At 44.0% G+C, this 24,264-nt stretch overlaps 1 protein-coding gene across 2 annotated transcripts in view; it reads right to left on the bottom strand.

Annotated features, from left to right (window-relative positions):
- The window catches only part of PRKCH (protein kinase C eta), a 232,007-nt gene that overhangs the window by 10,571 nt on the left and 197,172 nt on the right, over positions 1–24,264 (bottom strand). For both annotated transcript variants that reach the window (NM_001076863.1, XM_010809464.4), the window contains 2 exon segments: positions 12,551–12,739; positions 13,396–13,534. In NM_001076863.1, the coding sequence (NP_001070331.1) occupies positions 12,551–12,739; positions 13,396–13,534 (328 nt within the window).

Raw genomic sequence — 24,264 nt, 5'->3', positions numbered from 1 at the left:
CTCTAGGACGATCAGCATTTTTCTGTCTTCTGCCTATACCAGCCTGGTCTGTCTGTGAGTACATGACCCGTTTCTATAGTGTCAGTTTCAGTAAGAAGCCCAAAGCTCCATTTCCTCCTATGGGAACTCCAGTCCTGGCCACGGGCAAGCACTGCCAGGCTGCATGTTAACCATCCTCTTTTTAAAGGATCTTTCGGTAACTGACTTTTGGATTCTCCCCGCAACAGTATTTGAAAAAGTGGCTGTAATGATGGAGAGCTGGATCCTCTGCAAGACTCTGGTCCTAGGCTTCCCTCTGCTTCCTCGGCCTCCCCCTGGCTGACCACCTTTGACTACTGCCTCAAGCATTCCAACCTCTGCCAGGAGGGGAGCAGGAAATGCTGAAGAACATGCTCAATGCCACGCCGGTTAACTGCCTGGTGACAGGTGTGGGACACACTCAGCGCTAAAAGAGGATCCCCGATTACTTGTGGTTCCCTCTCCGAACACAGAGGTGAGCGAGACTCCTGCAGACAATGCACAGAGGAATGAAATCTGATAGGTGTGATGACAGATAAGCCCACACACAAACATACACTTTAATTTCTGTAAAGCTCAGAAGCAAGAGCACGCTATAATCTCCTTCTGAGGCCAAGTTTACAGTGCTTCCTGAACTGACGAAGGTGACTCAGGAGAACGCACCAAACTCCTTTCAGCACTTATTTAACCTGGCCACCTGTGTGAGCAGGAGAAAAGGGCGTTGACTCACCTGAGTCAGCACTGGCGCCTTGTGATCGCTCACCGGAGATGATGGAGCACAAAGGAACGCTCACCTCAGGGAGGCCTTCACCATCCTAAGCTCTGGGGACTCAGGAGGACCGCCCCCCGCCAAGCCTCCCTGGAGCTGATGAAGCCAAGGTTCAGTGCAACTGCCGAAGCTCTAAGCAAACCATACATTTTCTTCTGTGTCATGATTATTAGTATTTTGGAATAACTGAATGCCAGTTTAGGAAACTCAGTGACATGGTGGCCAACAGAAAATGTCTTTATACCAAAACCAAGTAAAAAAAAAAAAAATCATCTTTAAGGTCAGCAATCTAGAAAGTCTACATCTGTTTTTCACACAAGAGTGCCTATCTTTATTTATCTTTCCTCTGCTACCTTCTGTGGATGCTGCCAGTTTTTATATAACCTGTTCTTTGAGAGCAGGGGTAGGATTTTGCTTCTGGAACATGCATTTAACATAAACCTTCACAGAGAAGATGAGACAGGAGAGACAGAAGGGCAAGTGAGAAAAATAGTCTTCTCTATTGGAGTGGATACTGTGGTTATTTTTAGTTGTCAGGATTACTGCTTAATGACTTGGGATTTTTTTTTTTTTTCCAAGTAGAAAACTGGGCCAAAAACTCTGTACTCCACTTCCCCTCCCCCACTGACTCTGTGCTCCACGGGGAGTGTTCTCACCAGCACGTTGTCAGCCCTCTCTCCATGTTTATGAGAACTTTGGGGAGACTCTTGAGTTATTGGTGTAAGGCTATCCAATCCTGTGGTGGGGGTAAAGATGACGAGTGGCGGAGTGAGGGAAGGAAAGGAAGACGGGGTTAGGGGTTATGCTGGGTGAGATGTCGGTGCCCACCCTGTTCAGCCCGTCCCTTACCGTGAACGACAGACAAGAACACCCCTCACCCTGAATTCGGGGACTCACTGACATTATTACACCATACAAAGCCTCCGGGTCATGAACATCTATGACTCTATGGTGTTACATAAATGCGTATCCACACAGTTTCTACAGACATGGGATAATAATAATACCTTCTATTTTAAAGTAAGGCGGCATTTAGAAAGCATTTCCTTCTGAAGGGAAAAAAAAGGGGGGCAGGGAAATATCCAGAAGACGCCAATTCCAGGAATGCTGCTGACCTTATGATCCAAAGGAAGACTGTCGGGAAATCTCAGGAAGCCAAGTGGGGATGACCCACCACACTGAGACAGTGGTGAGAGCGGATGTGAAGGGCTGGCTCAGGGATCCTGGCCTTTCCTGCCTCTCCCGTGGGGAAGGGCAGACCCAGCAGGAAAGGGTCACACAAAGAGATAAGAGGAGCAGCGTGGGCACGGCTCACCAGTGGGCGTGCTCTCCTTCTCCGTGTGTTATCTGTTAAAAATCCCTCTTTGGGGTGCCCTCAGGTACTCAACTTGGGAGTGGGAGAGGTAAATTAGGAGTTTGGGATTAACAGATACACACTATATAAAGTGGATAAAAAACAAGGACCTACTGTATAGCACAGGGAACTATATTCAATATCTTGTAATAACCTATAACAGAAAAGAATATGGAAAATAATATATATTATATACATTACATATATATATATATCTGAGTCATTTTGCTGTACACCTGAAACTAACATAGCATTGTAACTCAACTATACTTCAATTTAAAAAAAAGCATAAGAAAAAAATTTTAATTAAAAAGAGAAAAGGCTCCTGGGAAAACAGAAATACAGCTCTCTCCAAAATAAAAAGCTAACACAGCCCCATGTACAATTAAGCACTTAATAATCTTGATGATGTTGGTGGATGTTCAAAGAGAGGATGAAGATAATGACAGCTCTCAGTGTGCTGTGAAATTACTACTCATAATTTAACAATACTAATAACTTCTGCATTGTGCCTACCACTTTGAAAATGCTTTCATGGTGCTACCCCATTTGAAGTGGGTACCAGAGGTGTTATCATCACTGCATTAAGGAATAAAGACTGGGTAGCAGTGGCAAGTCGAAGAAGGTGATGGCACCCCACTCCAGTACTCTTGCCTGGAAAATCCCAGGCAAGGAGGAGGAGCCTGGTGGGATGTAGTCCATGGGGTCGCGAAGAGTCGGACACGACTGAGCGACTTCACTTTCACTTTTCACTTTCATGCATTGGAGAAGGAAATGGCAACCCACTCCAGAGTTCTTGCCTGGAGAATCCCAGGGATGGGGGAGCCTGGTGGGCTGCTGTCTATGGGGTCGCACAGAGTCGGACACGACTAAAGCGATTTAGCAGCAGCAGTGGCAAGTAGAGGTCTTGTGATCCTCAGACTAGTGTGTGTTCTTTCCATTCTATTATGTGAGGTTGCTTCCCCTGCCAATCAGCGATTTAGACAAACTGTTTTTAATACATCCTCCATCTCTGAAATTCTGTGTTTAAGTTTCTAATGGTCACCAAGCTCCATGACAAATGATTACAATCCAGAAGAGCATGCATGACTTCCTGACAGTTTGGGGATTATGACACCCAGTGGAGTCAACATTAGGAACTCTTTTCTTTTTTTTTTTTTTAATATACTTGATTTACAATGTTATATTAGTTTCTGGAATCAAGATTGCCGGGAGAAATATCAATAACCTCAGATATGCAGATGACACCACCCTTATGGCAGAAAGTGAAGAGGAACTAAAAAGCCTCTTGATGAACGTGAAAGTGGAGAGTGAAAAAGTTGGCTTAAAGCTCAACATTCAGAAAATGAAGATCATGGCATCCGGTCCCATCACTTCATGGGAAATAGATAGGGAAACAGTGGAAACAGTGTCAGACTTTATTTTGGGGGCTCCAAAATCACTGCAGATGGTGACTGCAGCCATGAAATTAAAAGATGCTTACTCCTTGGAAGGAAAGTTATGACCAACCTAGATAGCATATTCAAAAGCAGAGACATTACTTTGCCAACAAAGGTCTGTCTAGTCAAGCCTATGGTCTTTCCTGTGGTCATGTATGGATGTGAGAGTTGGACTGTGAAGAAGGCTGAGCGCCGAAGAATTGATGCTTTTGAACTGTGGTGTTGGAGAAGACTCTTGAGAGTCCCCTGGACTGCAAGGAGATCCAAGCAGTCCATTCTGAAGGAGATCAGCCCTGGGATTTCTTTGGAAGGAATGATGCTAAAGCTGAAACACCAGTACTTTGGCCACCTGACGCGAAGAGTTGACTCATTGGAAAAGACTCTGATGCTGGGAGGGATTGGGGGCAAGAGGAGAAGGGATGAGGATGAGATGGCTGGATGGCATCACTGACTCGATGGACGTGAGTCTGAGTGAACTCCGGGAGTTTGTGATGGACAGGGAGGCCTGGCGTGCTTCAATTCATGGGGTCACAAAGAGTCGGACACAACTGAGTGACTGAACTAACTATTAGTTTCAGGTGTACGTCACAGTGATTAAAATGTTTATAGATTCTATTCCATTTATAGTTATTATAAAACAATGGCTATATTCCCTGTGGTTGTTCTATATATTCTTGTAGCTTATATGGATTTTATACACTGTAGCTTGCACCTCTTAATCCCTTCCCCTTGTCTCGCCACCTCCCCTCTTCCCTCTCCCGCTGGTAACCACTAGTTTGTTCTCTATGTCTGTGAGTCTGCTGCTTTTTTGTTATATTCGCTAGTTTGTTGTATTTTTTAGATTCCACATATAAGTGATATCCTACAATATTTGTCCTTTAACTTATTTCCCTAAGCATGAAAAGGTTCATAACATTAGGAACGTTTGAAGTCAGTAAGCCCCCCAGAATCACAGATGGTTACAAAATCCTTGGAAAAGGCCTGAAGTCCATATTTTTAAAGGAAGCAGGGTACCTTACCTTGATCTGGAATTGCATAACAAAATGAAAGTTCGTTCAGAGTCCTTAAAAATGTCTCAACCTACCTAGCTCCTAACAGATGCATTTCCCAAGCCGCCGGTGTTCTGGCCGAGGGCCAGCACTGAACCTGGCTAGCACTACTAGGAAGTCACCGTAAGCCTCAGTGTCTGAGGCAGGCACACTGCAAAAGCCCTGGCCTAGTTCACAAGTCAAACTAGCAGACAGGCTTCAGAGGGAGACGTTTACACGACCCGCAGCCATTCCTTCTCAACCTCCTCACCGGATCCTCTTCCTCCCCGGATCCTCTCCCACTGTCACCCCTTCAGCACTGGTGTCCTGGGCCCCCTCCTTTTACTCTCCACCCTCGCCCCCAGTCCACGTCTGCTCCCCTGCCACCTCTCTCCTGAGCTCCAGGCCCACGGGGCCAACTGCAAGGAACAGACCACTTTCCGCATGTCTCCCGGACCCCTCAGAGGTCCCAGTCCTAAACTCATCTTTCCCAGCCCTCACCCTCACCTAACGCACCAACGGTAGAACTGGTGACTGCACTCCTTTGAACACACATGCTCCGCTCCCCTCTGAATACTTGCACAAGTTAGCTCCTCTGTCTAGAATACCCTTCCCCTACCACCCGCCCTGCCCCGTCTACCCTGCTGAACCTTTGTTTCTCAACGCCCAGCTGAGACGCTGCTTCCTCTGCCTTGTCCTTATGTCACTTCCCTGTCCTTGACCCCAGAGAGAGCTTTGATCATTCCTCCTTGGCAGCGAGCTAAGTATCCATTTACGTGTTCTCATTCCTATGAGGCTGTGAGCAACAGAAGACGCTGTGTCTTTTCAGCTTTGCTTCCCGGCACTTCGCACAAGGCCAAGCCAAGGGAAGGCATCTGACAAGTATTTGCCGGGTGGAATGAGACAGGGCTCCTAATTCCTCATGTATCAGTTTCTCCTATGGTCATAGGCTCATCTCAGGTCAATAGAGAAAGACTCAAATGCACAGTCTTTAAATAACACTCACATTCTTATCATAAATGTTATATCTTACTTTATGGAAAGTTAGATGGTTGGCAGATTCATGCTCTGTGAGTATTAAGTACATGGCACCCTGGAAGCTTCCTCCAGTGGCTCATGTTTCTAGGACAGTTGGAAAGAATCATATCAGGGAGTTATTTGGGTGCTAAACATGTGGGGCTCTAAAGGCAAAGGATGCTTATTAATGAAAAGGAGAATAAAAATGGGGAGTGGCCAGGTATAGGCTAGCTCAGAACCCTGGACTGGGAGTCAGAAAAAACTGGATTCTGATCCCAGGGTATTTCCCCCTCACGTGATATAATATATAGAACACAATATTTACCTTCTTGGTCATTTTTAAGTGCACAGTTTAGTGGGATTAAGTATATTCACATTGTTGTACAACCATCACCACCATCCATCTATAGCACTTTTTTCATTTTCCCAAGCTGAAATTTCTCATCCCTTAAACTCTAACTCCCTACCAACCCCTCTGCCAGCCCCTGGCAACCACCATTTTGCTATTGTCTCTATGAATTTGACTACTCTAGGGTTCTCATGTAAGTGGAGGTCCCTTTGTATTTGGTTTATTTCATTAAACATAATGCATTCAAAGTTCATCCATGTTGTAACAAGCGTCAAAATTTCCTTCCTTGCTAAGGGTGACTAATCCATTGTATGCATATAACATATTTTGTTTATCCATTCACCCGTTGATGGACACTTGGGTTGCTTCCACTTTTTGCTATTGTTCAGTCGCTCAGTCATGTCCAACTCTTTGTGACCCCATGGACGCAGCACATCAGGCTTCCCTGTCCTTCACCATCTCCTAGAATTTGCTCAAACTCATGTCCATTGAGTCAGTGATACCCTCCAACCATCTCATCCTCTCTTGCCCTCTTCTCCTCTTGCCCTCAATCTTTCCTAGCATTAGGTCTTGTTCAGTGAGTTGGCACTTCGCATCAGGTGGCCAAAGTATTGGAGCTTCAGCTTCAGCATCAGTCCTTCCAATGAATATTCAGGGTTGATTTCCTTTAGGATTGACTGGTTTGATCTCCTTGCTATCCAATGGACTCTCAAGAGTCTTCTCCAACACCACAGTTCAAAAGCATCAATTCTTTGACACAGCCTTTTTATAGTCCAATTCTCACATCCATACATGACTACCAGAAAAATCATAGCTTTGACTATATGGATCTTTGTCAGTAAACTGATGTCTCTGCTTTTTAATATGTTGCCTAGGTTTGTCATAGTTTTCCTTCCAAGGAGTAAGCATCTTTTAATTTCATGGCTTCAGTCACCATCTTACAGTGATTTTAGAGCCCAAGAAAATAGAATCTGTAACTATTTCCACTTTCTCCCCATCTGTTTGCCATGAAGTCATGGGACCAGATGCCATGATCTCTGTCTTAGTTTTAAGCCAGCCTTTTCACTCTCCTCTTTCATTTTCATCAAAGGCTCTTTAGATCCTCTTCACTTTCTGCCATAAGGGTGGTAGATCCTCTTCACTTTCTGCCATAAGGGTGGTGTCATCTGCGTATTTGAGGTTAATGATATTTCTCTCGGCAATCTTGATTCCAGCTTGTGCTTCATCCAGCCCAGCATTTCACGTGATGTACTCTGCATATATGTTAAATGAGCAGGGTGACAATGTACAGCCTTGGCGTACTCCTTTCTCAATTTTGAACCAGTCTGTTGTTTCATGTCCAATTCTGTTATTTCTTGACCTACATACAGATTTCTCAGGAGGCAGGTAAGCTGGTCTGGTGTTCCTATCTCTTTTAAGAGTTTTCTGGTTTGTTGTGATCCACACAATCAAAGACTTTAGCCTAGTCAATGAGGCAGAAGTAATTTTTTGGAATTCCCATGCTTATTCTATGATCCAGCAGTGGATGTTGGCAATTTGATCTCTGGTTCCTCTGCCTTTTCTAAACCCAGCTTGTACAACTGGAAGTTCTTGGTTCATGTACTATTGAAGCCCAGCTTGAAGGATTTTGAGAATAATCTTGCTAGCATGTGAAATGAGCGCAATTCTACCTTTTAGATTTTGTGAATAATGATGTGAACACTGATATACAAATATGTTCAAGCCCTTGCTTTCAGTTCTTTGGGATATACACCCAGAAATGGAATTCCTAGGTTATATGGTATGTCTAAGTTTGATTTTCTGAGAAACTGCCTGCCATACCACTTTCCACAGTGCCTGCATAATTTTACATTCCCGTGAGAGCTACACAAGGGTTCTAATCTGTTTGGTTGTTTTAAGTAATGTGCTGAATGGCCTTTGGTGAGTCACAATTTCTCTGGACCCCAAGTTTCCTCATCTATTAAATGAGGGAATTGGAATGGATAATCTTTTAGGTTTCTTCTAGAAAAAAAAAAAAACTATATTGGTCTAATTAAATCAAGTTGCAATTAGAACCAGAAAGCAGTTTGAATGGTTTGTGAGGTATGACTTGCTACCTTAAACCCTCTTCCTAATACAATAAGTAGAATCATACTTTTTCAGAGAAAAGGGCAAAGAGCCTAAAAATGCACCCTGCTCTCACTGATGACACTGGCATCTGCTTCCTGAGCATCTAGTCTGTGCTCAGCACTGTTCCAAGTATCCCCCTCGCGTCATCTCCAATCCCGAGAGTACAGATGAGGAAAACCCAAGGCATGGCAAAATCACACTGTGTGCCCAAGTTCCCACAGCCAGCAGATGAAAGAGCCAACATCTGCCCTCGGACAGCTCTGCTCTGCAGGCCGGTTCCTCACCACCAGGCACTGACACTTCCCTCCTGGGTGCTTCTCCCCACGTCTTGAGAGCTCTTCACTGTTTTCTTCCTTTTCTTTGATCACACTTCTGTTTAAATATCTCAGCCCTCTGCCAAGAACAGCTGAATTTCCTCAGCTACAGCATTTAAACCTTTTATTTTTAGGCCTGGGGGCTGAAATGTACAAAGCTGTCTCCGAAATCCTCTCGGTTAATATGTTTTAGTAATTTTCTCTGACATCTTTTCCAGTGTTTTTCAGAAAATTGCTCTTAAGGTACACTCCTTGAGGGAGGAAGAAACAGAATGCTTACCATGTCCCTTCGTGGCTTACATGTACTAATTCACTGAATCTGGGGAGGAACCCTGTGACATGGATTTTATTACTTCAATTTACAGATCTTTTGAGCAAGGACACAGATTCAGAGAGGTGTGTTAGCTTGCCAAGGTCACTCAGCCAGAGTGTAACACAGCTGGGAGATAAGCCTGCCATGGACTGAAACCCGAGCTTCTTCGTACAGGAAGATGCCCAACAGAGAACACAGAGAGCCACTTAAGAAAGTCAGTGCTCAGTCAGTGACACAGCATCATCCACTGAGCTGCTGGCATTAGAAAGGGCCCAAAATAAAGGGAAGCGAAGAGGTTCACAGCTTCCCAGAAGCGAGTCTGCAGGGAGAGGGAGCAACTCAGTCCCCACTGAAGAGCAAATTCTTGTGAGGCACCAGAGGCTGTTTTCTCCCAGAACAAAGATTGTGGAGGCAGGATGCTCCTAGATAACATATAACTAGATAACTAGTTACTAAGTAACTAGATAACTGCTGCTGCCGCTAAGTCGCTTCAGTTGTGTCCGACTCTGTGCGACCCCATAGACGGCAGCCCACCAGGCTCCCCCGTCCCTGGGATTCTCCAGGCAAGAACACTGGAGTGGGTTGCCATTGCCTTCTCCAATGCATGAAAGTGAAAAGTGAAAGTGAAGTTGCTCAGTCATGTCCGACTCTTAGCGACCCCATGGACTGCAGCCTACCAGGCTCCTCCATCCATGGGATTTTCCAGGCAAGAGTACTGGAGTGGGGTGCCATTGCCTTTACCAGCAATGTTTCTATATATATCAAAGATATAAAGTAATTGAGGGAGGGATAAATCAGGGATTAACATACATACATTACATATATAAAATAAACAACAAGGACCTATTGTATAGCACAGGGAGCTCTACTCAATACTCTCTAATAACCTATATGGGATAAAGATCTGAAAAATAATGAACATATGTATAATAGACTCACTTTGCTGTACACTTGAAACACAACATTGTAAATCAACTATACACTAATAAAACTTAAAAAAAAGTAATTGGATCTATCTGGTTAAATATAAATCATCTTAATAGTTCCATGTGAATCTTAACCTTGCTTAGTAGCTACTCTAGGTTTTATAGGGATTGGGTTAAAAGGGGTGAAACCTGTGTCTCAGATTTAGTGGGGAAGAATTCTCTTAAGAGGATTCTAAATGCTAAAAAGAGGTTGAGGACTTCTAAAAAAAATTAAGAGGAGCAGATGTGGGTGATGGTCAACTCAAATGCTGATGTGGTCTTTAAAAATTTCTCCTGGGCCTGGATTCAAAAGGTATTAAGTGTTTATCAGAGAAAGACTGAACTGGACTCTTAATCCTAAAATAGGGAACATTAAAGTTTCTTGAGGCACAGACTGACTTTTGTTTCCTACCCTTCATGGTACCAAGCACAATAACTTTTATACACCGAGGCCAACAATGCATATTTCCTTATGGCATGAACTAGCATTTACATTTGAATTATATAACTCCGGGGTCTTTCTTTTAAATAGTATAAAAACTAAATCAGCTATGGCAATTGGACTAAATATGTGCACCATGAAAAACCATTTGTACTGTGATGGTGGTCACTGCAGGCCACAGAGGATTAGCATGCCTTGGGAGTCAGAAGGACCCCAACTCTAGACCACAGGACTGGGAGAGTAATAACTCAAAAGTAAGCCCAACTCTGTAGCACAAATTGTTGTGTTATCATAGATTAGGTCATCATAGGTAGCTGGGACCAGCTAAGATGAGCACATTTCCCTTCCAAAGGTGGAGAAATTTTAAGGCATAAATCTATAAAGACAAGCCCTTCTCCCTGATTTTTTATTAATGAAATTATAAAAGCCACATTCTCCTTAGTCTAAATTTTCTACTAAATATACAAATAAATTTTTCTTATGAAAACAGGGTAGACAGAAGACATTTGGTAGAATCCTAGAGTACTTCACTTTTATCTCTATGGGCAATTAAAGCTTCTTCCATATCAGGAGAGCACTGGTGCCTGAACTTGAGAATCAAGTTACAAATATGATTTACTTGGGCAATATTTGCCTGAAAAGGATTTCTGTGATCATTTCCTGAGAAGTGGAGACTTCTCAGGAACAATTATGCCATCGGCCCCAGGACAGAGTGATCTGTAAACAACATGTCCTTAAAATGACACTAATTATATGACTGGAGATTTCCAGAGAGACAAGTCTCTCACCAACAAAGCTAGTATTTCCTGAATTTAGTTTTTTTGTCTCCAATCACAGGAAGTGGTATGATTTGAGCAAAGTAATTTTTATCCCATAGATATCCCCCAGAGAGAATGGATTATTCTGATTTTCCCCTATTTGAAGAATATTCATCTTTATTCTCCCTGTGCATATATTGGGAAATAATAACCTGATTTCCTAATAGGGTATTGACCCAAATTACATTATTCTGTTATTACATGTTAACTTTTTTATAACTTTATATTTTACTGGTATATTCAGAGTCTACAGGATATATGAGACTGTAAGGACAACAGGTGATGTCATAACCTGGTAATCAGATCAGATCAGATCAGATCAGTCGCTCAGTCGTGTCTGACTCTTTGCGACCCCATGAATCGAAGCATGCCAGGCCTCCCTATCCATCACCAACTCCAACCTGGTAATAAACAATACTAAAAAATTAGTTATCATTCTGTACATTAAACAGGTCCTAGAATCAGAAGGTTATTGGCACATGGCAGGGCCCCTGATCAAAGCCCTGGAAGAATTTCTCTTTCTTGTTGGTTGTTCCTTCTTAATTTTTTTCTGGTTTTCTTCATCTATTTCTTTTTAAAGCTTTTTATTTTATATTGGAGCACAACTGATTAACAATGTTGTGATAGTTTCAGGTGGACAGCAAAGGGATTCAGCTGTCCATATAGATGTATCCATTCTCCCCCAAACTCCCTTCCCATCCAGGCTGCCACATAACATTTAACAGAGTTCCCTGTGTTACACAGTAGGATCTTGTTGGTTTATCCATTGTGTATATTACTTGTTACTTTCTTATTTTCAACACAAAAGCATCAAATCCACATTTCTTCCACACTTGAAAGTAAGGCTTCCATCATATTGCCTTAAATGCACGAGAGAGAGACCTTTTCTACACGATATTCCACCCTGCACCTAAATTGTGGGCCTGGCACCTGACTTGCACAAGGACAGCATGGAAGCAAATGAGATCTTGCCCAAGCCTGAAAAACCTCTCTTCTCTCCCAGCACCACTGGAAAGGCCCCTTCATCCTGCTCCTTGGATGTTGTCAACAGAAACACCATCAGTACAGAAACAACTGGCAGTGCCATTTACATGACCCAACAGCCTCATACATCCCGACTGCATGAAATAGGAGCATCACTTCACCTACACTGAAGCTACAAATGGTAGAAAGACTTGATATTTGGCCAACAACACTATGAACAGCTATTACGTGTGCTCAGTTACTCAGTCATGTCAGACTCTGCAACTGTAGCCCACCAGGATCCTCTGTCCATGGGATTCTCCTGGCAAGAATACTGGATTGGGTTGCCATTTCCTCCTCCAAGGGATCTTCTTGACTCAGGGATCAAACCCACATCTCTTGTGTCTCCTGCATGGGCAGGCAGATTCTTTACCACTAGCATCACCTGGGCAGTTGGCTCCAAAATAACTATTGCATAAGAGGACAAAAAAGCCTGAGAAAACTCTGGTTCTTTGATTCTATAGATTAAAACACACATTTCAGCTAGAGCTGGTAGGTGGCATCAACAAACAAACAAACTTCAAACCCAAACAGCACACATAGCAAGCTGGTTTGCAATAGCTGGAAAGCTGGCTGAGTATGTCACACTTACAGATTTCAGGATCCCTGTGGCATCTTCATGCAGCCATGTAGGGTAGACCACTTCATCGTTCAGTATGGCCTCAAAGAGGTCATCTTCGTTTTCTGCCTCAAAGGGCGCGTGGCCACACAGCATCTCGTAGAGCAGCACGCCCATAGCCCACCAGTCCACCGCGGGCCCGTAGAGCATCTCCTGGAGGATCTGTGCAAAGGGGTGATGTGAGAGGAGCTCTGTGCATCTGATGAACAAATGCACCCTTAATGACTACAGAAAATGAAGGATTAGAAGCTGAAGTAAAGCAAGGGAATTTCCTGCACTCCATGTATGTTTCAGTCCATCTCTAGATTGGGGTCTATTTTCCTGGGGTCAAATCAGAGGCCTTCTCATTCCGGTGGTCAAACATCTATGGTCTACTTAGGCCAAAGTAATAGTATACACAGATCCAAACCAGAAAGTGCTTTGGGACTATCTCTGTGGAGGAGGAGATGGGCTCACTCACTCATATGGGGGCAATTCAAGAGCTTGTGGTTATTTCTACCAAATGGGGACAGGATCAAAGCTCTGCGTAGAGACAAAGAAGAAAATTAAATGGGCCAGGTGTAGAGTGCACTTTGACCTCATTCAGGGCTAAACCCTGAAGCCACTGCAAAGTTTACAACTCTTTTGGACTTGAATTTGTACTGGGAGAAACTGAGGACATTTTCAGCCATCATTCACCCAAGGAGCCAGAGAGGAGTCTGGAGGTGTCAGCTTTCAACACTGCCCACAAGCTGCAGCGTCTGCTTGGCCCTGCCTTTCTGATGGGGCTGCTGGGGAATCTGGACTCCCAAAGCTGCTTAAGCAATGAGCACACTCACCTCCGGAGCAATGTAGTCGGGCGTGCCGCAGAAGGTGGCCGTGGTGACCCCGTTGCAGATCCCCTCCTTGCACATCCCGAAATCTGCCAGTTTGCAGTGGCCCTCGTGGTCCAACAGTACATTGTCCAGTTTCAGATCTCTGCAAGAAACACAGAGCAGCAAATATGGTGGGGCAGCCGGGCCCAAACCATCTACCTGGCTGAGCTGGGTCACGAGACGGGGGGGGTCACACAGCCAGGAGAGCTTTCTGTACCCACACTTCAAAGGCGAGACACCTTTTTGTGTTATCTGGATAAGAGCGGATATAAGATATCCACTCTCAAAATCTGCCTCGTGGTCCTGGATGATGGTTCCATCTGAATGGGCTAACCACATATCAAAACACAGGCTGCCCATTAAAAAGTGACAGTGCGACTGCCAGGCTTCCCACTGACCACCTATCCAGGAGACATCCACCCACCCTACACCCTGTTCTGTGGCATCTATCTCTGCCCACTGGCCTTCGCTCGGTGAAGTCCTGGAGCACATGGCCACTGTGCAGCACACACTGTGACAGGCATCAAGAGCAAGACGATCCTTCTCCCTAAGGAACGCACTGTGTGTTCGGAAGACAGATATTCACTAGACTGTCAGCTCCACGGAGGAGGCATCAGATGCATCTGGGTCACACTGTGCCTAGCATAGTGCACTCAATAAATCTTTGTTCAAAGTATATACACATAGATGAGTGTGTGTGTGTGTGTAGATACATAAATATGTGTGTATACATACACACATATATTGGGGGAAAGAGGAAAGGAGAGTGATGGGGAGGGAGACAGAACCAACTGTTGTGTAATACAAGTGGCATGAGAGAAAGAAGAACCATGTGCTGTGAGAGAAAAACAAGAAGGAACAGTTCATTCCTATTAATGGCAGGACAGAGGTCTGTTCCACAGTAGAGGCAGAAATTGAGCTGGGCCTTACAGCATGAGTCAGTCTTCTAGGTGGGGAAGCGGTATGAGATGGTCACTGTGGGCAGGTGGACAGGGCCCGTGCACAGAGCAAGAGCAGAGATGCAGGTGGGCTCAGGAACCCCATGTGGCATAGGATGACTGACATGAAAACACAGGCCATCAAAATGCCAGGGCTAGAAAGCAGAGTTAAGTCCACACTGTGAAGGGCCCTGCATATCACACGAAGGAATTCTGATGCTTAGATATTAGGCAAATGTGACCCACTGAAGCTCTCTAAGTTTTCCAGCTGATGAGAAAAGATCATCTAGAGGGAAGCTGAGAGAATCCAGGGAAGAGATGTTAAGACCTGAACTAGGACAGTAACAGATGGAATGACAAGTAGGGATCAGTCAGCAGTGCTTTAGTGAAAACATGATCAGGATTAAGGCCTGATGACCACTTAGAGATGGATGAGGAGAAGCAGCAGCAGAACTGATGACTCCTGGGTTTCTGCCTTAGATTCAGTGGGTTAGTGGGGACACTAATGACCAGGGAAAAGCAAAACAGGAGTGAGAACAGAGTTTGTTTGGGTATAGCCCAGATACATAGAAACCTCAGATATTACGGTGAGTGCAGGGCAAAGGCACTCACCCTCCCTTCCCTAATCTGGAGCAGAATCCAATCAAGGGAAGTGAGTTTCCAGCAGCAGAACTGCTTGGTGAAAGGTATTGATGGAGGTAGGAACATGGGTCAAATGTCAATAAAACTGCAAATGAAAGGCAGTGCTCCTAAACACCCCCTCCCCGACATAGGCTTCTGGCACCGTCTCCCATTGCCACACATAACATAACAGAGGGAAGCTGGCACCACAGCAAGCTGGGAAAGAGTCCCACACACCTACATCCCATGTAGGCCTCTCAGTCTAGCCTTGGGGGAGGATCGGGGGAGCAGCCCTGCCTACAGGGCAACAACCTCCACCCATTGATCCTTGAAGGAAAGATGTGCTCAGAGGCAAAGACATTGGCTTAGCAGTGAAGGAGGCTGCCCAGCCAGCAGGGATGTTAGACGACCACCCTGACCTGGAGGTCTGCAGTCAACTGCCAGGGGGGAAGCTGCAGTAGCCGCAGCCTCCTGGGGCTGTGCTATGCGGAGTGATGGTGGCCCCTCACTGGGCCTCTCCACAGTGGGGGCTACTGACTGCTGCTCTGGGCCTTCACATCCCCAGGGGGCTGTGTTGGGGCATTCATGGCTCTGTTTTCCCATGTCTTCCCATCTCTGCTCTGACAATAAAGGCCTGTTGGGCTGATCGGCCCAAATGGAAAGGCTGGTCTCTGTCCAGCCTGGGATCACATTGCGACTCGGGGGAGGCGGGTGATGACAGAACTGGCAAGACTGGTTTCCACACTGGGCCCTGAGAGTTGATGCGGCCAGACCACGTGGGACCTGCAGACAGGGGTCACTGGAAGCCACCCAGGAAGGAGCACCAAGTCCCATTTTCCAGGAATCCGTGGATAAGCAAGATGAGAGCAGCAGCACTTTCTCAGGCCAGCCTCCACTCTGAGCTCATGCTCCAGGCGTCTCCCGGGAGACAGGCGGAGATAAACTGGGTGCCTGTGCAGCCACTTCAGCAATGCGAGGCTCCTCCACCTCTAAACCAGACTCGGCCCCGGCCCCCCAGTCAGCCTCCTGCCCCTTTCCTGGGCAGAGTCCCACTTCTCACACAAGCTTTCAGTAGGCTCTGCTCTGTGGAAACCATGTCCTCCTCCATTGCCCTCTCAACACACACACAGTATGAGCAAGATTTATTAGCCCACATGAAGGCAGGATCCCAGAAGAACAGGTGTGTGTGTTGTCAGGGGGCAGGAAGGATTCTGGTTACAGCCACTGTCAAGAGCATGGTCTCAGTCATTCTTCTAAAAGTGGTTTCAGACTCAAGGCCCTGTTAGCGCCTGGTTGTCTGGCTCCTCTGGGGACTCATCAGTCCAAACACTGTCATCTCTAATCTCCACCAGCCACTTCTCATCTGCAGCTCTAGGAGGGATCAAGGCCTTAGGGGATCTGAGCCTTGGGGCTGGCTTTATCAGCACCATGTTCCAGCCCAGCAGCCCACATCTGTGTGGTCCTACACTCAGAGACCTCTGACTCTCACACTGCCAGAAAGAGTAGCTGCATTTCTAAAATCTCCTGAAGCCACTGTGCTTGCTGAGAGCTTGGAAAGGATCTCCTTGGGTAGAAGAAGCAAGTGCTAACAGAAACTTACAATGGTCTAAAGAGCCGACCTGAGATTGCTCAAGAGAGCTTGTGACTAACGTCCCAGCTAAGAGGTTTGACTGCTTATTACTCAGCAACTGTCACAGGTATCAGGACTTGTTCGGGGAGGGAAAAGCGCTTTGTCATCAGTTTCATACGCTGCCCATCACAATGCCCTCTGCACAGGGAAGTCTTGGGACACGGCCCCGCTGCTCAGGACAAGGAACTGAGCGGCCCTAGCGATGTGATTTGGCCTGGTCATAGGATGCCCCAGGGCAGAGAGGCCAGCTCTACACCTCAGTCCTGATTTTGCAGTCTCCTTTTAGGCATTTTCAGAACTGGACCAGCCTTGAGGGAAATGCTATTGCTGATTTCATGCCAAGTACTACCTAAGCCCCTGCTGCTGGGAAAGACTGAAGGCGGGAGGAGAAGGGGATGACAGAGGATGCGATGGTTGGATGGCATCACCGACTCAATGGACATGAGTTTGAGCAAGCTCCAGGAGTTCGTGATGGACAGGGAAGCCTGGTGTGCTACAGTCCATGGGGTGGCAAAGAGTCGGACACAACTGAGCAACTGAACTGAACTACCTAACAGGATAAAACTCTCAACCAGAAATAATAAGGGGGTTTAATTAAGAGCGTAAGATAACCTGAGGATTCAATTCTTCCCTCAGCCCATATGTCTCAAACCTCCACTGTGAGGTCTGTGCTGATGTCCCCAGATAGTCAGCTCTGCCCCCAGAGCACCCAGTTCACAGCTCTGTGACCGACAACTTTCACTGCATTCTGTTCATACACCTGTCTCACCCATTGGCTGGGGCTGAGCCTTATTGCTCCCTAGCCTCAGTGCACGCCTGGCACAAGATGCTGACCAAAGAGATAAATGGAGACATTTGGATGGGTCACAGTGAGTTGCACCAGCCAATTCAGAGCCTATTTTATTTTGGGGGAAAGGAATGAAGTTCCATAAACTTCACTGGGACCCTTGTGCCAAAGTAATTAAACCTACAAAAATCCAAGTGCTTTTCCTCTTGGAGAAAGATGCCAGGGGTGAAAGAAAGAGCCCCGAAATATAATAAATTCAAATTCTTTGCTTTAGAGGAGCCGGGGAAAAGACACCACTTTAGGAGGGGCAAGCAGAGAGGACCCAAGCATAATCCTTTCCCCTTGCTCACACGCATATGAAAGAGGAGAACACGAGCCATTTGTGGCTATTGTCAGCTTCCACTCTAAGGGTAAACAGCTATCTTCACTTAAAGAAAAAAAACCAAAGCAAAAAAAAAAAAAAAAAAAAGTCACTCTTTGACTCCTGAATTGAATATGAAATAGGCAGAGAAGTCAGTTTTGGGCTTTGGACTTCCTCAGCCTCCCCAGCCAACATGTAAGTCAGCAGCCGAAGTTAACAAGGCTCCACAATGAAGATTACAAGTTCATACAGGGCACAGGCTCAGATCCTAAAACACCAAATACACAATTCTGGCCTCATCATTCATTAGCTTATTGAGCAGTGGTATTTAATAGCTCTACCTTTGTTATGCAAGCACAGAAGGGTAGAAAGAGTTATTTTATCCTCCCTGATGGTCTGAAAGGTACATTGTTCTTGCTGGGGTAATGAGGGTTACTTAAAATGCCCACAGTGGTTTCAGAGAGGATTCTGAAGTGGTTGAAAACAAAGGAAATTCAGAAATTGTATTTGTTTTGTTTCCACCATGAGCTATTCTGAGAGTCATAAAACAGAATGACAGGAGTCTTACTGCTTAGACCTCTGGACTCAGTTATTCTTCCAAAAGAAATAAAGAGCAGTGAGTTGAGACTGGCTCCTTGAACAACAATGTATCTAAGAGGTTATTCAGAAGCTATTTTTCATGTATCTTAAAAAATTTTATCATGGAACATTTCAAACTTATATGAAAGTATGGTGAATAATATAACAACTCCTGTAGTGATCACACAGCAAAAACAGCTATCAATGCCCAATCGTGTTTCAACTGTACTTCTACTCCCTTCTTGACCCGTCTTTTTTGTCAGATCTGGAAGCAAATCCAAAATATGAAATCGCCTCATCTATCCATATTTTAACATCTAAATCTAAAAGACTATTTTTTAGATAAAGTACAACTTTGCTATTAGTTATCCTAAAATATACAGTCAATATACTATTTTAAGTATACTGCTTTTTGTCTGTTTGCTCATTTGGGTGTGTGTGTGTGTATGTGTGTGCGTGTGTCTAGATGAGGATGGTAACAAAACAACAACAACAACGATTAGTGTCAGTAGTAGTAACATACACTGAATGTTCACTAAATGCTAAGTGCTTCATCCACATTCTTATTTTACCTTCAAAACAACCCTATGAAGTAAGGTCTACATCAACATCATTTAGTGATCCAGGGATAAAGTCAGGATTTGAATTCAGTTCTGCTCACTGCCCTCTAAGTCCCGGGCTCCAAACCCACCACAGTAGGCACCCTCTCTTCCATCAGTGCCACTGTGTCACTGGCTGATTCTCCTGGTAGGCGGTTTCCTGAGAGAACTTCATCAGCTGAAACAAGAACCATCTGAAAATCAACAAATATCCTGAGACTGATTTGCCAAATAATGTGTCACATTTTTGTGACACATTATTAAATGCATAATCAAAATTCGAGAAAAATAAATTTTTTGTTTGGTTCTTAACTTTTGTGTGGAGGAGTTGATTGGATTTCACACAATCCTTGAAGGTACTGGAGTAGGGGAACACATAGCAAATCTCTTTCGAGTTGTCAAATACTATGACGATAACTCTAAGGATAACTTTTCTAAGGAAGAAAAGCTGACATGTAGGCAAGAGTTAAGGGGTGGCATTTGCCAAGAAAGTGAATTTGGATTATGATCTTAGTCTCAAAACAAAACCATTTAGGGTTAGTTTGTGTTTTAAATATCTGGGTTTATATAAACTTGACAGTTTTTTGAAGCAGGGCCAATTGTATTAAATTGGTAAAAGAATTCTACAACGTCACTGAAAAAGCAAAAGCCTAAAATGTGGTTTTATCACATGTTATAGTAATGCCATTTATGTGCTATCTAACAGAAGACATTCAGTCATTCGTTCATCCAACAAATCTCTGGGTACCATCCATGAGCCAGGCAATATGCAAGGGGCTCAGAAGATTAAAGGAGACAGGAAAGAGCAGGAGCCTCATACAGCAGGGCCCAGTGACGATTTCAGTCTTTGGTCCAAGAGGGGAAAAAAAAAAAAAAACAAACCATTGAAAGGTCTTACACAGGAGAAGGATGGCATTAATCTGATTTTACAACAAGCCCCTCCAGCTACAAGGAAAACAGGTCAGAGGGGAAGAGATAGAACATGAAGAGACCAGTGGGGAAGCTACTAAAGGAATCAGAAAAGAACTGATGGTTGTCTGGACCAGGGTGGGGCAGTAATGTAAAGAGAACCAGACAGATGGAAAACCACCAGAGGAAGAAAGTAATAGGATTTAGTAATGGAAAGATGTAGAAGGTAAAAAAAGAAGAACGTATGAGCATGTTCTGGTTCAAAGAATTTATTTTGGACATATTGTGTTTTTTAGACATCTGAGTAGACATGTTTAATGGGCAGCTGAATATACACTGCTAGAGCTTAGATGAAAGGCCAGGCCAGGGATAGAAAATGACGAGTCATTAGTTGGGTGTGGATGATCACCTGGGGAGAGAGAATGGAATGGAAAGGCAAAGGCTTGGGATGAAGCTCTGCAAAGAGCATCCTGAGTATAACATCCCTGGTCATTTTCACACTCAGACCACAAACACTTTGTTGTTCAGTCACTCAGTCGTGTTCGACTCTTTGTGACCCCATGGACTATAGCACGCCAGGTTTCCGAGGCCTTCACTATCTCCCTGAGCTTGCTCAAACTCATGTCCATTGAGTTAATGATGCCATTCAACCATCTCATCCTCTGTCGCCTCCTTCTCCTCCCGTCCTCAATCTTTTCCAGCATCAGGATCTTTTCCAGTGAGATAAATTATAGTCAGAGTGGGTAGCACAACTGAGTACCAGGAAGGTAAGATCCAACTCTTTTGCCTCCAATGAACCATATGTAGTCCTGTTAAGATTTAAAAGGCTTAGAAAATGTTACCTTTTCACATTCAAACCCATGTCTTGAATTCTTTCTAGGTTAAACTCTCAACCTCTGCTACATAAAGGGATCCTTTGGGGAGTGTAGATTTAGGTCTTTTACTTTACAAAAATGTTTGTTGTTGTATTGTGCATAACAGAGCAAATTTTGGAAGCAAGCTAAATTATTTATTAAGAGGGGAACAGCTAAACAAATTATGGTATATCCATGACAGAATTTTATGAAGGCTATTAAAATTGTATGAGGTATAATGAAGGACAAACAAACCAGGGAAATGTTTATGACAGAAATTTTGTCTTTTGAAAATGATTTCTTTTGTGATTATTCAAGTACTATTTTCATTATGTTAAATTCTGTCATTCCTGAAAAAAATTATGGAGAAAACAACAACAGGTTTATAGTCATAGAATCTTTTCTTAGTGCTACACTAACAAATGTTATGAAGTAACTTACTTTTCTCACTTAATGAACTTTTGGACATATTTCTATATCTTGTAGATCTGCCTCATTCTTTGTAATGGTTACATAAAATTCCATTATAAAGGTGTTCCATAATTTAATTAGGTCCTTCTCCATAAATGTGTAGATTTTTTTCTAATTGCTTGCATCTTTACCCACATTACTCCATGTGTCCATGGAGTAACGAACATTATTTGCACTCTTGTAGAAGGGTTACATTTTTAGAAGTAGAAATGCTGTGTTAAACTGTACAAATGTTTAAAATTTAAACAGAGTTGAGTAACTGCCCTCTAAAAAGCTGGCACCAACTTATACTCCCACCAATAGTGTACAAGAGCGTCCATTTACCTTCCTTATTCAAGTTAGATGTAATCACCCTTCTATCCTTGCCAATTTGCCAGGGGAAAATGATCTCACTGTCTTACCTTCATTTCTTGATTATTGAGATTGAACTTAAAAAAAAAATCTATATGGTTAATGGCCATTTGTATTTCTTCTGCCTGTTGCCTAGTCACAAGTTTTACCTGTTTTAAAATTTGAGTTAGTTTTTGGATTACATTGTAGAGATTCATTACACATAATGGACAGCAGTAATTTGTTAATTGGTTGCAAATATTATTGTTCAGCTTGTTTTGTTTATGATAACTTCCATATTTTTATATAATCAAATCTATCAATCTTTTTATAGCTGCTGGGTTTCATGACTTATTTACAGGATGATACAATTCTAAATGAAAAAGCAGAACACAAAATTGTACTTTCAATATTCTCTTAATTATGTTACAACTGTTGGAGAGGGAAGGAAGAAAGACAGGAGGGAGAAGGGAGAGTTGGGAAAAGCTAAAAGATTACAAGTCTAGGTGATATGTTCACCAATGATTTTTTCTTTTTTGTACTTTCTAAATTTTTTTGTAGGAATTACATATTAATTTGATAACCAGGAAAAAGTCATAAGATATGTATTTATATATTTTGGCTTTAGTCCTTTTCTTTAGTCTCTCTACTCTCTCAGGCTATAATTCCCAACAAAGATGTGTAGGGAAAGTGATCTACTGGTAGGAGTGGAAACGATTTATTCTGGAAACCAGGTTGCTAGGGCATGTTGAAAAAAATTGCCTTACTTCCTTAGGGAATGTGAACATTTGTGTACTTGGAATTCTGATCTGTTGTCATAAGCTCATTTTTTTTAACCAATGAAATTATTTAAAGTGTCTCACATATATGAAATTACCATGAATGGCATTGATATTTTCAAATGCTCCATGATATGTCCCTAAAGTCTTAATGAACTTAAAGATGAAAATGAGGCCCCTGCTAAATGAAGCAACGTTCTGAATTATTAAATGAGGTCCCCATGCCATTTGTCCTCATAAAGTGACATTTTAGTGGTGTTTGTGAGGCTGATCTATTGCAACACTGGCTTAAGAACTAATATATGAAGCATGAACATTCATCATTATGAGAGTGAATGTAAAATAACTTATTTTCTAGTGAATGAAAAACAGTAAAACAATTTCCAACCCAGAAAATGTTAGAAGCTCCTCTGTGGCTCTTTTCCCCTACCTTTTCATATTTCTTCCCAACAGCTACTTGAGGTGGGAAATGATCATAAAAAATGACTCTGTGGCAAGGCTGGCTATTACACCCCCTTTAAAACAGAGCCAGAGACTCACAAACGAACCCCCGCAGGCCAGGTGCTGGGCTCCGTCCAGCTCTGCTGTTTGGTGCACTTGATACACAGGCAGCTCGTTTCCGCCATCACCCCTGTGTACACACAGGACCAACTTGAGCAAAGGGACTGAGAAATCTCCCCCTGCCTTGTCTGATGATAGGGAAAAAAGAAGCACAAAGAAAACACTCGCGGACTCTCTGGACAAATGCAAGAGGCAATGAGTTTGGCTAATGTCCACCCTGTGCGGATCACACACCTCCTGAGGACCATCAGATGAATGAGCCATCAAACTGGCAGTTGAGCCTTCCATTTTTTTTTTTTCATTCCACTTTCCCCTACACTTCCAGGAGGGTTGAAATTCCCTGGCTGAAGCAGCACAAATTTATTTAGGAGCTCCTTACAGTACTTTTATTTTATAGTTGCCAAGAAAAAACTCTCACCGATCCTTCTTGTCAAAACACTTCCTACGAGATGCCTTGCAGCATCCCGTGGGAGAGCAGGAGGCAGAGCAGAGGGCTTGGGACAAAGACACCAAGGAGATGCAGCTCCTTGGTGGCCAGGGACCTTCTGGCCATCGGGCCTAGCTCCAACAGAGAAGAGATGCTGGGTACAACGTCTGACCTGGACTTGATGACTCAGGGGAACAAAGTGATCAACAAGCTGAATCCTCCTTTAACTACACAGGCCCCCTACTGCAGAGAGCCAAGTGCAACTGACCCATGGAAAACCACCTGCCAGGGCAGCTTGGCTTCCCAACCATAGAAATACAACAAGGAAATAAAGGTTCTCCAGCTGCAAGATCACCAACAGCATCAGCGAGTCATGGGATTCTGAGAGCCTGCAAGCTGGGGTCAGGGTAGGCAGGCAGAAGCTCCTCACTGGCTGGCTTCTTGCAGGGCATGTGCACAAAGATGAGGATGGAAAGATTTCCAATAAGGAGGAATCAGAACACGGCTCCTTCCTAAGCAGGAGGAGTCTAAGGACAATTGGGGCAGCTGTGGACCAGATGGGGATGACAGATCCTACCAGGGTTATGTTGGACACACAGCACCAATACCAACAAACAGGTTCATAGAGTGCGGCTCTGTTAACATTACAGGGCACATGGCACTAGGAAATGCCAGCCGTGGTTGCTGCCATCATTGCTGGAGACAATGGAGACAGTGTAAATAAGGGACAATGAGAATCCTAACCTGTCCAGCTGTGGCTACTAGCTCCCTCAAAGGAAACCCAGGGCTCTTCTGACTAATGGGGCTAGATCCTGTTACTGAGGCAGTTCCCTGAAGAGAGTCCACCGAGAAGAGATAGTAATGTCCCTCCTTTGCCAGGGTTACTACCTGTGGTGAACAAGTAGCAAGAGTTAGGTTGCTGAAGTTAGGATTGGATGCTGAAGGAACATGCGGCCTTGCAGAATATGTCAAGGGGACATGGGTACT

The sequence above is a fragment of the Bos taurus genome, chromosome 10 (genome assembly GCF_002263795.3).
Source record: "Bos taurus isolate L1 Dominette 01449 registration number 42190680 breed Hereford chromosome 10, ARS-UCD2.0, whole genome shotgun sequence".
Lineage (NCBI taxonomy): Eukaryota > Metazoa > Chordata > Mammalia > Artiodactyla > Bovidae > Bos > Bos taurus.
The sequence above is the reverse complement of the archived record's forward strand: the minus strand, read 5'-3'. Positions and strand labels throughout refer to the sequence as shown.